Source organism: Castor canadensis, chromosome 11 (genome assembly GCF_047511655.1).
Source record: "Castor canadensis chromosome 11, mCasCan1.hap1v2, whole genome shotgun sequence".
Classification (NCBI taxonomy): domain Eukaryota; kingdom Metazoa; phylum Chordata; class Mammalia; order Rodentia; family Castoridae; genus Castor; species Castor canadensis.
The window spans coordinates 83,958,641-83,972,983 of record NC_133396.1 but is presented as its reverse complement, the minus strand read 5'-3'; the positions used below and the strand labels follow the sequence as shown (position 1 = coordinate 83,972,983).

The 14,343-nt window shown below is 37.6% G+C and overlaps 1 protein-coding gene across 2 annotated transcripts in view; it reads left to right on the top strand.

The window, feature by feature from the left end:
• The window catches only part of Soat1 (sterol O-acyltransferase 1), a 72,165-nt gene that overhangs the window by 52,987 nt on the left and 4,835 nt on the right, over positions 1 to 14,343 (top strand). For both annotated transcript variants that reach the window (XM_074047344.1, XM_020174755.2), the window contains exons 4-13: positions 1,020 to 1,171; positions 2,238 to 2,297; positions 4,957 to 5,064; positions 6,557 to 6,839; positions 7,643 to 7,721; positions 8,198 to 8,279; positions 8,838 to 8,883; positions 9,704 to 9,833; positions 12,055 to 12,152; positions 13,363 to 13,461. In XM_074047344.1, coding sequence (XP_073903445.1) covers positions 1,020 to 1,171; positions 2,238 to 2,297; positions 4,957 to 5,064; positions 6,557 to 6,839; positions 7,643 to 7,721; positions 8,198 to 8,279; positions 8,838 to 8,883; positions 9,704 to 9,833; positions 12,055 to 12,152; positions 13,363 to 13,461 — 1,137 coding nt within the window. The remainder of the gene's footprint in view (positions 1 to 1,019; positions 1,172 to 2,237; positions 2,298 to 4,956; positions 5,065 to 6,556; positions 6,840 to 7,642; positions 7,722 to 8,197; positions 8,280 to 8,837; positions 8,884 to 9,703; positions 9,834 to 12,054; positions 12,153 to 13,362; positions 13,462 to 14,343) is intronic.

The following is a 14,343-nucleotide window of genomic DNA, read 5'->3' as shown; positions in this document are numbered from 1 at the left end:
TGATCAAACCCCAGTCCCACCAAAACCAAAAACACTCTAAATTGCAATTTGAACATCTGTAGTAGGTGGCCTATTATAACATGAAGAAGTATTTTTTTTACTTCATAATTTTCACAAGCTGAAGTAAAGTTTTTTAAGATATTAAGACTAATCAGAGACTAAAAAGTGTAACAAGTATACATATATATTCATACATACATGTATATAACAATTTTTTAAAAATGTTTAGGGTTTCATAAATACCTCGCTGTGGAGGTAGGAATAGCATTGTATAAATGTAGGTGTGATACAGAATGACAGGCTCTAAAATGTAAATGGTAGGTACTTGGGATGAAAGGATTGCTTTAGAAAAAAGGAGACTTAAAGTTATGGTAATTATATAATGTGCATATAGTACATTAAAATTTGTATTTTTCTAAATATAAAAAGAATCTCATTTTTATCATTCTGTAATTTTGATTCTGTGTATCATTAATAGAAGTTCATTTAGTAGGTGGTTACTTTGGTATATTAATTTATGCTTAAAAAGTATATACATCTTAAAGGATATCAAATCACTATATTGCTTTTTCAGCAGCCATTTCTGAAACTACAAGTCGACTGTAGAAGTTTTTTTCAGCTGCTACTCCTGTGAACTCACTTATTTTTCTTTTTTTTTTTTTTATTCATTTATTCACATGTACATACATTGTTTGGGCCATTTCTCCCCGCTGCCCCTGCCCCTTCCCTCTCCCCACCCTCTCCCTTCTAGGCAGAACCTGTTCTGCCCTTACCTTTAATTTTGTTGAAGAGAAGACATAAGCATAATGAGAAAGACAAAGTGTTTTTACTAGTTGAGCTAAGGATAGCTACACAGAGAGATTCCTAGCATTGCTTCCATGTACAAATGTGTTACATCCCAAGTTGATTCATCTCACTTACTTTTCAATGGCATTCTTCTGAATGGGCTCTGCTAAAGGGAGCCCTTTAGAAAAATGCTAATGACCTTAGCTTTTCCTTTATTTGTTTTATAACTCCAGGAATTGAAGCCACTTTTTTTGAAAGAGGTTGGCAGTCACCTTGATGATTTTGTGACCAATCTCATTGAAAAATCTGCATCCTTAGACAATGGCGGGTGTGCTCTCACAACTTTTTCTATTCTTGAAGAAATGAAAAGCAACCACAGAGCTAAGTAAGTATGTATTACTGTCTGGTTATCAAACATCTACTCCAGTATAGCTCAGTGGCCAGAATGTGGACTGTAGGAAAAGTGACTGAGTTCACACTTGCATCCTTTTTTACTGGCTGCATGTTGATTGGGAAAGTTATTTAATACCTTGAAGGTGGATTTTTCCTTTCTTAATATGTGGACTATAATGCACACACATACCTCTTAACACTATTAACTGACAAAATAATAGAACCAACACTTGCTGAGTACTTTACGTGGTGAAACAGTGACCTTCATTATGATACTATAGCACCTGCATGTTGCAGATTGGTGCACAAATAGGGAATGTTGTCCAGGATTACCCAGCAGGGGTTTGACCCAGAGTTTGGCTCTAGAGCCCTTGGTCCTCCATTCTGTGACTCTCTTGTGCCCCATAATATAGTACTTGTAATAAAGTATAGTGCAATTGGTTTCCACTTGGTCAGTCATCCATAATAATAGAGGAAGGCTAATCAAAGGCTAACGTTTGCCCTTCTGGGCTCTCCTCAGTTTTATGGCCTGTGGTCTCCTGTCCTGGAGAACAGTTTTGAGCAGTAACAGTTGACAGCAGTGCTTGTGCTGCTAAAAAGAGCCCTAAAGAAGATGATATGCTGTGTGTTAAAATGTGAATTTTCAGTACTTGGAGTTAGTTAACCAATAAGATCAGGAGCTATTGAGAGTTGTTGCAAGCCCTTGACATTGGGAAGGATAAATCAATAGTAGTATATGACCTGGAGTAAAATGTGGCTGGAGGCCTGTCCATGGCCTTAGAGTACCTCTAGGACTGGGAATTCTGCCACCATGTGCTTGCTGTAGGGAGTGCCTGTCTCTAGGGGCTGGGAATAGAGATCCTTTGAGTAGCGCTTCAGGTAGGCGAGCATTCCTATTATGCATTCCTGTTGCCTACCTCAGAGCATCGCTAGCCCAGTACCCACCACAGTGAAAAGGTAATAATGTTAGGTGTTATAGTTGTATTCTTTCTTGCATGGGTGGGATTAAGTTTCTTACAGTACTTGAACTTTCATTGTAATTTTTTTGTTCTTTCCAGAGATCTGAGAGCACCTCCAGAACAAGGGAAGATTTTTATTGCAAGGCGCTCTCTCTTAGAGTGAGTATTTTTTGTTTTTGTTAATTATGAGTTTGAAATTAAAAAAAAATTATCTTAATTAATAGAATCACTGCTTAGTCTATGAATTTTTAGTGAGTTTTTCTGTATCCAGAAAATGTTACTTTTTGCATGTGTGAAGTCTTGCTCCTTTATGCTGATCCTCTGGTTCTGTCTCTAGTATCAAAGGAGAGTTAGGGACTAGAACAGCCCCTGCCCTCTTACAGACTGCAGAGAATTGTTTGTTTGCTAAAGAATTAGAACAGAAGTTTTCTAATTCGATAAACCACTCTGAGACAGTTTTGGAGTTGCTGCCTACTTACTGTGTATGTTTTCCCATCTCTTTTCTGGTGAGAATTTTTGTAAAGTTACATACTTATTTTAAAACGCTGATTGCCTAATCTGTTTAAAATGATGTCCACATGATGTAAATTCATTGTGGTGACTTCATTTTGTGAACTGAAAGTCAGAGCTGTGCTTTGGGTAGGAGAGGTCTAGTTTTTTCATGCTCTGTTGGATCATTCACCCATTCAGTTCTTCATTGGAATGCTGCTGAAATTTAACCTGCATTAGTACAGGTCCTCTAAAGTGGTTGGTTGGTAAAAATTATGTTAAGTGTCTAATGTACTTTTCTTTAAAAATGCACCTTTTATTAAAATTCTGCTTTATGAGCCAAACTGATCAGTGCTTCTAAACTTTGATGAGAAGGCCACAGTTCTGTAAACATGTAATGAGAACTTCTGTTTCAGTGTCTGAAGAGATCTTTTAAATTTTATATTAAAATTTAAAATGCAGGAAATGGAAATTTAAAATCTTAAAATTTAAAATAGGGAATTGCAGGCTTTTCACATAAAGGGAAAATAAAACAATTATTTTTAAACATTATAATTGTGACTTTTGATATTAATACCATGTAAAATAAAATTAATATATTCTTTAATTTAAAAAAAATTCAGCCAGGGAAGTAGAACCCATTTTCTATGGCTTAGATGGATTTTTATTAGAATTTAAAGATCCTCACTTCAAATATTTAATTATATTTTATAGTCTATAAAAAAACTGTAAATGGTTTGTACAAATGGTTTGATGCAATGGTTTGTACCTGTAATCCCAGCTACATGGGAGGTGGAGATCAGGATTGAGGTTTGAGGCCAGCCTAAGCAAAAAGTTCGTGAGACCCCTATGTCAACAAATAAATCAAGTGTGATGCACATGTCTGTAATCCTAGCTGCACAGGAGGCATAGGTGGGAGGCACTGGTAAGATGATTGCATCTGAGGCCAGATATTCGAAAAATAGCTAAAGTTAAGAAAGGGCTGGGGGTGTGGCTCAAGTGGCAGAGCACCTGCCTAGTAATCCTGAGGCCCTGAGTTCAAATCCCTGTACCACATGAACATACCAAAAGTCATTTAAACCATTAGCATACCACTTTCTAAAAACAAGGTTAAAACACTGATGTTTGTCAGACATAAAAGACATTTATTTAAGAAAAGTCATCTAGAAGGTCATTGCTGTGCTTTAGAAGTAGCTCAGTCTTAAATACCAATCAGTGAGGAGATAGTAAAAGCATTTGTAAAAGCTTCAATTTTCTAGATGTGTGGGTAGCTGGCTATCATTCTCCACATGGGAACTCAAACGAGTCAGCTAGTATATGTAAGTTAGTTATGGAACTAAAGAGAAAGTTGGGTTGATGGAGTGGCTCAGATGGTAGAGCACCTGCTAACAAGTGTGAGGCTCTGAGTTCAAACCCCAGTGCTGCCCCCCCACCCTCCAGAAAAGAAAGTTAGAAGTTTCATTGCTTTTATTTTTAAAATGCTGCATTCTAATACAGTGAAATGTAAGGAAAGGATTTAAAAAAATCTGCAGAAGCATCTGGAATAGTTTCTGTATTCCGTTTTCAGCCACTGTCCTCTGCTTACATTCAACAGCTGTTGCAGGCTGTTTGTTTTTTTGGTGTGTGTGTGTGTGTGTGGTATCCATTGCTGTTTTCTAGGAGGGAGTATCATGTTATTGGAAAGAATGGTTAAGAATACATTATGTTCTTACCTTGGTCATGTCATTTCATGTCTTTGTGCTTCAGGGCTTTTTTAAAAAATAGGTTTGCATTTTTTATTATCGTATAATAATTGCACGAAATGGTATATTCATGATGACATTTCATACAACTGCATGATATACTTTGGTCATATGCACCCCATCTTCCTCTTTCGTTCCCTTCCCATTGCTGTGCTCCTTCCATTGCTATAATGGTGCCCCTTCTGCATTTGGATCTTTTCATTTTGTTTTTTGGTCTAGCTACTTCAAGTTTGATATTGTGGGTTTACTGGTTTTTTTTGAAGTGGTTTTGAACCATGGGCATAGCATCTTCTAAAGTGCTTTAAAGAGTCTTTTTTTTCATTGTTGTGGTACTGTGGTTTGAACTCAGGGCCTACACCTTGAGCCACTCTACCAGCCTCTTTTTGTGATAGTTTTTTTCGAGATAGGGTTTCTCAAACTATTTGCCCAGGATGACTTTAAACCTTGAATCTCCTGATCTCTGCCTCCTGAGTAGCTAGGGTTACAGGTGTGAGCCACCAGCACCTGACTGTAAAGAGTCTTGACTGTGTGGTGTTTTGAAATGAAGTAAAGATAACTAGTTGGATTTGTCTGAACTACATTTGCAGTGAGTTGTTTGAAGTGGACCACATCAGAACAATTTATCACATGTTTATTGCCCTCCTCATCATCTTCATCCTCAGCACACTTGTGGTGGATTACATTGATGAAGGGAGGTAAGTCAGCCAGGCAAGTGACTGGGGAGTTGATGCATAAAAGGTGGGAATTTTGGTAAAGGGTAGTTTGGCTACATTTGCTTCAAAAACCCTAAAGCTGTTCACTTGGAGATATCCCTGCCTCCTAAAAAGTATAAAATGCTCTATTTTAATAGACTGTCGTCAGTAGTTTCCAGGAAACTGGCCAAGCGGGAGAATTTTGTATATATGTTTTACCGATTTTTCTTGGTATACATTTAAGATTGTTACTTACATTAAGTAGTTTACCTGTATTTAAGGTTGAAAAAAGTGATGTTTGTTTGTTTTATTTTTTTGATGCAGAATCCTGCTGTGTAGCCCAGGCTAGCCTAGAACTTTTGATCCTCTGCTTCAGCCTCCTGAGTGCTGGAATGATAGGCACGAGCTTGTTGTGACTGAAATATTCTTTTTTTTTTTTTGCTGGGACATAGAGCTTCACACTTGCAAAGCAGGCACTCTACCGCTTGAGCCATGCCTCCAGTCCATTTTGGTCTGGTTATTTTGGAGATAGGGTCTTGTGAACTCTTTGTCCAAGTTGGCTTTGAACTGCAATCCTCCCAATCTCAGCCTCCCAAGTAGCTAGGATTACAGCTATGAGCCATTGGCACCTAGGTAGAATGTTTTCTTTTTAATATAAAATCAATTATGACATAAAAATGATAGTATAGCCAGCTGCTGGTGGTTCACCCTGTAATCCTAGCTACTCAGGAGGCAGAGATCAGAAGGATTGCAATTTGAAGCCAGCCTGGGCAAATAGTTCAAGAGACTCTATCTCAAAAAACCCTGTCACAAAAAATTGGGCTGGTGGAGTGGCTCAAGGTGAAGGCTCTGAGTTCAAGCCCCAGTACCGTGTGCAAAAAAAAAAAAAAAAGATAGTATAATAATCATAAATTGAATTCTGTGCTTTTTTTTTTGCAGAAACTATAAGATTATTAATTTACATAGTATATTAATAGACTTTTGAGTTATAACTTCCTTCTGAAAATCTTTTGTATAAAAATAATAATGGTTGCCATTGAATACTGAAGTTTGAACTCAGGGCCTCACACTTGTTAGGCAGTGCTCTTACCGCTTAAGCCACTCTGCCAATCCTGTGTTGAGTATTTTCGAGATATTTGCCTGGGCTGATCTCAAACCTCTATTCTGCTGATCTCCTGATGTGAGCCACCAGTGCCCGGCTGAAATGTAAAAATATTAATGTGAGAATCTAATCATTCAGTTCAGAGCCTTATTGTTTTAGCTGTCTTAAGTTGTGAGGGATATTAGGCTTTTAGAAAGTGTGTTGTTGATATCTAGTGTGATGCAGAGGGCTAGGAGCAGGTCTCTATGTAGCAGAAGTATTCTGTCCATGACTTTAATGTATTCATGTTGTGGTTTTTAAGGCTGAGCGTTTGGGGTCTGAGAGTTCTGAATTCTGTGAATCTATGTATATATTCTCTCACTCACGTGTGTGTTCTTTGTGCTGTCTCTCCAGGCTGGTGCTTGAGTTCAATCTCCTGTCTTATGCTTTTGGCAAGCTTCAGACTGTTGTTTGGACATGGTCGGCCATGTTCCTGTCTACACTTTTCATTCCCTATTTCCTGTTTCAACACTGGGCCCGTGGCTACAGCAAGAGTTCTCATCCATTGATCCGTTCTCTTGTCCATGGCTTGCTTTTCATGGTGTTCCAGCTTGGAATTCTAGGTTTTGTACCAACATATATTGTCTTAGCATACACATTGCCACCAGCTTCCCGGTTCATTGTTATCCTTGAACAGGTAAGATTTTCAGTGTCACCCAACACAATGTCATGCTTAGTCAAAGTAATATTAATAACAATACTGACACTATTATATTTAGCTGTGTTAACTTGAGTAAATATTCACATTCAACTCTTTGTGTCATTAGCTATAGAATTAAAGTGTTAAAATAGATCATCACATCTTTTAAAATTCATTCTAGCTTCAGTGTTCTCTGGTGTTAGCAATTGAAATAAGTTCTATTGAGCTGTTCTGAATAAATTAAAATTTTTTCCTGATACTTTTTGAAAGTTACCCTAGATTATAAAACATGTTGTAATTAAAAACTTTACTTTTGAAGTGTTGGGCTAATCACATTGTCATGTTAACTGTTCCTGTCTAGGTAAGAGATTTGTTTATATACCTTTCAGAATTTTTTCACTCATATTGACAGTCTGTAATACTCCATTTAGCTAACAGGGAGCAGGAATTCAGTATACTATCTTTGAGCAGATTTTTTTTTTTTTTTTTTTTTTGGCAGCACTGAGGTTTGAATTCAGGGACTCACGCTTCCTAGGCAGGCACTCTACCACTGAGCCACTCCACCAGCAATGAACAGATTTTTAATTTCTTAATTAAGTGCAAAACAATTGGAGTAATTACACGTATTTCGTTGGAAGGTTTTTCAAAAACTTTGCTTTATTCCAAAAAGTGAACTTGGGTTGGTATATACAAAATTAAGAAATTCTTTTGGGTGAATATAATCTCATGCAGTTCTGAAGTTGCTTATGGGTGGCAAGACAGCGATAGAAAATTTGTGTTTTCCTCCCCTTCCTTTTTAGATTCGTTTGGTAATGAAAGCCCATTCATTTGTCAGAGAGAATGTGCCACGGGTATTAAGTGCAGCGAAGGAGAAATCAAGTATGTATCTCCTTATTTCAACTTGCACTTACTGGGATGAGATATCACATTCTATACAGATTATGTTGAGTTTAGATATATAGGGTCCATGTTGATTCAGAAGACTACCTCACTGCTTCCTGATTATAGGTGTAAGGTTAAAACAGGAATAATTTTTTTTTTAATTAATCATCAGTCTCTTCTGTAACTTAGCATTCATGGAATGTTAATAGCCTCATCACACCTTTGCCTGCTTACTCTGCAAATTGTTCACTCTCAAGAACTTGCTTTAGTCATAGAAATGGCGCAGAGATTGGTAACATTGAATTAATGCAAGAATAGGAAGTCATTTTAGGAGCTCAAGAAGAAACAACATGGACCAAGACAAGAGGTCACGCTGTGCTTCCCTGTTCTGTGCTTCCTTTTCTTTTTTTGTCCTTTTAATTTACTGGGAGGAATCAAAGAACTTGGGATGTACTATAGTTTTCCTTTTCTAGGCACAGTTCCAGTACCCACAGTCAACCAGTATTTGTACTTCCTGTTTGCTCCTACCCTTATCTACCGTGACAGCTATCCCAGGTAACAGCACTAAGGGGCAGAACTGTGTCAAGCACCAGAGGCATGGCCCAAACTTGGGGCTAGGTGGGCAGGGGCCAGTCCATGTAGGGATAAACAGAAAATAGAATGTGTTCTCATTTTCTCTCTGACATAGGAAGCTTCAAATGGTCATTGGAGTAGTCTAATTTGATAATAATTCTTGAAAGAACATAATTTTTTTTTGGCTTGCTAGGCAGGTGTTCTACCAGTTCAGACACTCCACCAGCCTTTTTTTTGTCTTAGGTATTTTTAAGATAGGGTCTCACTTTTGTTCCCTGGGTTGACCTTGAACCATGATCCTCCTAATAGCTAGGATTACAGCTGTGACCCCTGGTGCCTGGCCATAAATGATATTTTTTAAAAAAGTTTTTGGTGCTTGGGATGAGATCCAGGCCCTCATGCCTGCTAAGTACATGATTTACAACTGAACTTTACCCTCAGCTCATAAATGATATTCTGTATGGAAAAATATTAATTGTGAGGGTTTTTATTTTTAAAGTTGAAATATTTACTGTAGAAAACTTATTTCTTCTTTTCTAGAACTCCCACTGTAAGATGGGGTTATGTTGCTATGCAGTTTGCACAGGTAAATTTTTTTTAACTGTCTAAGGTGTGTTTAGGGAAATGGGGATTCATATTTAATCTACTTAAAATGTTGGTAAATTTATGTCAACAGGGAGCTCAAAAATGCTTTCTGTTGAGACTATGAAACTTTGAAACTATTCTGATTACAGTATATATGGTGACTGTATTGACAACTTAAAAAGTAACTTCCTTCAATAAAATAAAGTATTGTTGTAATAAAAGTAATTCCATTTGGTTATTTCAGTCAGCATTGATGTTACTTTTCCCTTCTCTATTTCTCTGGGGAGGGGTGTGTATGAGTGTGGGTGTGGTCTGACACTTCCTGACTCCTTCCCTACTCCTTTATCAGAATTATAAATCCCAGAAGAGCCCATTTAAATTCTACTTCAATCAAATATCCATTCATAAAATAAGTCATTTTGTTACAGGCTTCACACAGTAGGAAAAACAGGTTCTTAGATGATCTTTCTAATGCTATTTTGGTGCTGGGCATGGTGGCACACACCTGTAATTTCAGCACTGAAGAGACTGAAGCCAGGAGGATTGTGAGTGAAGGCCAGCCTGAGCTACATTTTGAGGCCTTTTAAAAAAGGGGAAAAAAAAATCATTTGGTAAAGGCCTAAGAAAAGTTATGGTAGGAGGAACTGGGCTTGAGTAATCTGTCTGAAGGATTATAGCAATCTTATACACTAAGGTCAAGTGGGATGTACCTGTAACATTAGTTGAAGGGTCCCATATCTACTTTCTTATGGAGGAAAAGCATTACCATCCACTTTCCTTCCCAAACCATCATCATTATTACTACTGGTGCTGTGTTGTAGGTTTTTGGTTGCCTATTTTATGTGTACTACATCTTTGAGAGACTCTGCGCTCCCTTGTTTCGGAATATCAAACAGGAGCCCTTCAGCGCTCGTGTTCTGGTCCTGTGTGTGTTTAACTCCATCTTGCCAGGTAACGTGGGCACTTGTTAATTTGGCTGCTGCCTGTGAGAACCTTTGGTTTTCCTGCTTCTTTCTATAAACGTATCTACATATACCCATCTTAACTTCTCTGTCTAGCTCAGAAATGAAGTGTCCTTCCAGTTTTACGCCAGTCTTTCCATTCATCTACTGACTTTCACCTAAATTTTGCTTTCTCTGATGGCAGACACTCTGTATTTGTGCTTTATCTTCTTTTTCACTATATGCTTCACTATAATCTTGCCTGTAACCTCACTAGGCCACTAAAACACCGTCTGTTACAATCCTTTGTTAAAATCACTAAAAACCTCCTGGTTTTAAACCTACTAGGTGGTGTAGCGCTTATCCAGTGTGGCCTCATGATGAAGCATTGGGTGCTCTAACCACATTTTGAAATCTCACTTGCCACTATTTTTATTTTTTAATTTTTGGTGGCACCAGAGTTTGAACTCAGGGCCCTGTGGTTGTTAGGCAGGTACCCTACCATTTGAGCCATACTCCTACCCCTTTGTGCTTTAATTATTTTTCAAATAGTATCATGACCATCCTGGACTGCACTCCTCCTAGCTGGGATGGCAGTTGCAGGCTACCATACCCAGTTTTATTGGTTGAGATGGGGTCTTGCTAACTTTTTGTCTGGGCTGGCCTCAAACCACAATCCTCCCAATCGCCACCTCCTGAGGAGCTATACTTTCAGGTGTAAGCACCACACTCAGCACTTGCCAGTGTTTCTTATGTTGTTTTTCCATCCATGCCTCCATCTCTTAACTTCATTCCAAATATTTTTTTTTCCTAGAGATATGAGTACTTAACTGGGTGCCAGGTGCTGAGGATTCAGCAGTGAACAAGATACATGCAGTCTTTATGCTCAGGGAGCTCACATTTGATAGTTCTGTTGACTTACTCTTCCTTTTTTTTTTTCTACTCACTAAATGTTGGTAATGTTTTCTCATCACCATCTCTCCTTTTTCTTTTTCACAGACTTCTTCCAATAACCCTCCTTAACTGCTCCCTAGACTTATTCTTCATCTGTCCCTGTACAAGGATTTGTGTTACATACATAATTGGATGTCTTCGTCATTAGGCTGCAAATTCCTTGAGCTCAGGGTTGTATTAAAGCCAGTCACAGCCTATCCCATATTGTCTGGCACATAGTAAATGCTCCATAGATATTTTTAAGTAAGTGAATGAAATAGGTGGACATGTAAATGGGTATTTTATAATATAGTGTAATAATACTATGTAAAGAGGATAAACAAAGTGTTGTGGACTTCATTTCATAATGGAGATGACATTTAACATTGGGTATCAAAAAACTTGTAGACATTTGCCTGGCAGAGAAGTGGGGGGGAGGTGTTTTAGGGAATGGGTTGGATATAAAGGCATGGAGTATTTGGAATGGCAGAAGTCCAGTTAGGGAGGATGTTTACAGCACTGAGGATGGAGTTATTGGAAATAAGTTTAGATCAAGATATGTTAACTTTGTGATTAGTTTTGGGCTGAATAATTCTTTGTTTAGGTGGCTCTCTTGTGCATTGTAGGGTTTTGCTAGTATCCTGGCCTCTAACAACTACTTACTAGTGACATAACCCTGACTTCCAGTTGTGACAATCAAAACTATCTCTGGAATTATCAAATATCCCATAGAGGGAGAAGAAGCAAAATCTCCCAGTCTTGCAGGGCCAGTGGCTCATGCCTGTAATCTTAGCTACTCAGGAGGCAGAGATCAGGAAGGTCACTGTTCAAAGCCAGCCTGGGCAAATAGTCTGTGAAACTCTATTTCAAAAAAAAAAAAAAAAAAAAACACACAAAAAGAGCTGGTGGAGTGGCTCAAGGTGTAAGCCCTGAGTTCAAACCCCAGTATAGGGGGTAGAAAAAAAAAAAAAAAAAACTCCCGTTTTTAAACAATTTGTTTAGAGGGATATTATGGAGGTCAGATTTTAAAGGGACTTGGGTAGTAAATTAGGCTATATATATCAAGGCATTTCTTAAAAACAGACTGGGTCATTTGTTGTCTATTAAACCCACTTGGAAGGAGGTTAATGCTTTAAAAAAAAACCTTTAAAGTTACACTTTATCTTCTCTGAAATGGGTAAACTGGAATTATTTTACATTTTGCAAAATAATCCTAGCTAAATAATGATGTCATATAATTAATGGCTTTGGTATGTGAGCTATCTGGAAAGACTTCATATTGTTAATCTTATTTTTAGGTGTGCTGATACTGTTCCTTTCTTTTTTTGCCTTTTTGCACTGCTGGCTCAACGCCTTTGCTGAGATGTTACGCTTTGGTGACAGGATGTTTTATAAGGTAACATATACTTAGTCTCATCTTTCTTTTCACATTTTATTTCTTCATTGTTAGTGTTCAGGTGTTGTTAGCTAGTATTACCAGTTTTTTGACACAAATATGGTAATTTTCCACAAATTTTATAAAAATTAAGTCTGAAATTCTAATACAGATATGGTTAATGTAACCTCATCTTTTCTTCTACCTCTAATGTCTACTTCCTTAACACAGCATATGGTTTCTACTGAATCCTATGAGCACATGTTTGTGCTTATGGTGGGAAAGCATTGTCCAGAGTATGATGACACTTCCCTGATTGTTCCTTCATTTGAAATTGGCTGTCTAGTTGTGTAAGAGTGATCTCTGCAAATTAGTCCACTTAAGAGAGCTGAGCAGTTCCTGAGGGAAATAATTTTTCTTTCCTTTATTTTAAAAGGTATTGATTCTACTTAAAATAGTATTGTTACACTTCTGCACCAGACATGGTCATGCATGCCTATAATCCTAGCACTCGGGAGGCAGGAGGATCACAAGTTTGAGGCCACCATGGGATACATAGTAAAACCCTGTCTCAAAAAAAAAGATAATATTCTTAGACTTCTGAAGTTGAGTAGAGCCAGAGTAGTTCATAGTGTCTATAAACACTATCTAAAGTCCTTGAGTTTTGTTGTTTTAGCAATACTCTACCACTCCTTTATCAAAGAAACAGTTAAGTGTGGAATACAAATTTTAGTTGTCTGATTCTGTTAGCCTGATATTAAAATTGGGAGCAAGAAATACAGAAAAGGATGGAGGTAGCCACCATCTCACTCCTTATGTAATTAAGTCTTGCCATTTGTAATACCACCAAATAGCTCTTTTGTGTCAGTGTTTGATCTAGTCTTCATGACTTTACAGTTCTCTCATTATGTTTTAGTGAGGTAGAGAGGGGAGTTACTGATTGCTACTTAGGTGAACATTAGATTTAAATGATTCCGTATTTTCCGTCGTAACTTGTTTGATAGTAAGACAAAATGAACCTGGGGAGTGAATCACATGTAGCACTAGAATAATGTATTGAACACTAGTAACCAAAATGTCTCTTAAGATTTTTCTGGTATCAGTGTATGGACTAATGATTTTTCACACTACACTCTGGGTTTTATGTCATGTGTGTATATTTAGTGGGGATATTCAGGGGTTTGCTTTGGGTAAGTGTGTATAATTTTATACCTGTATTTTTTTCCCTCAGGATTGGTGGAACTCCACATCATACTCTAACTATTACAGAACCTGGAATGTGGTCGTCCATGACTGGCTGTACTACTATGCTTACAAGGACCTTCTCTGGGTAAGCAGCAAGAGTTAGCTGATGCCATTTAGTTAAGACATGGAGATGCTTTTCCAGAAAGTATGAGTATTGTGCAAGCTGGAAGAAGTTACACTTAATTGCTCATGAAGATAAAGATAGGATGACAGTTTGTCTTCAGTTTTCTTATGAGAAATATCTAAGAACCCTTAAGTTTTGAATAGTACTGCAAACCAGTATGGGTTGTTTTTTTTTTTTTTTTGATACCATGGGTTTTTTTTTTTTGTTGTTATTTTTCATTCCAGACAGGTTTTATTATTTTTTGTATTTTATTGTTGTACTGGTTGGAGTACATTTTGGCATTTACAAACATTTTTACAACATATCAAATGTGTCATACTTGAATTTACCCCCTCCACCATTCTCCTTTATCTTCCCTTCCCACTCCCAACCCCCATTCCACATGGGTTTTAGAATGTTTTTTTGTGGTTGTTATTTTGCTGGTACTGGAGTTAGAACTCAGGGCCTTGCACTTGCTAGAAAAGTACTCTACCACCTGAGCCACACTTCCAGCCCTAATACCATATTTTTGCTCTGGATTTTATTCTACCTGGTTACAAAGTAAGAATTCCTCAAAGCCTTTGGAAGAGTTAAAGATGATTCACCAATAATGGATTATTTCTTATGAATCTCATTCTAGTTTTTTTCATTTCTTTTTGTTAAAAGTAAAGAAATATAGCTGGGCACAGTGGCTTACACTTACAGTCCCATCTACTTGGGAGGTGGAGATTTGGGAGGATTGTGGTTCTACGTGAGGCTGGGTAAAAAGTTAATGAGATCCTAGTCGCAACAAAAAATGCTGGGTATGATGGCATGTGCCTGTCTTCCCAGCTACAGCGAAGTGTAAGTAGGTGGATTGCAGTC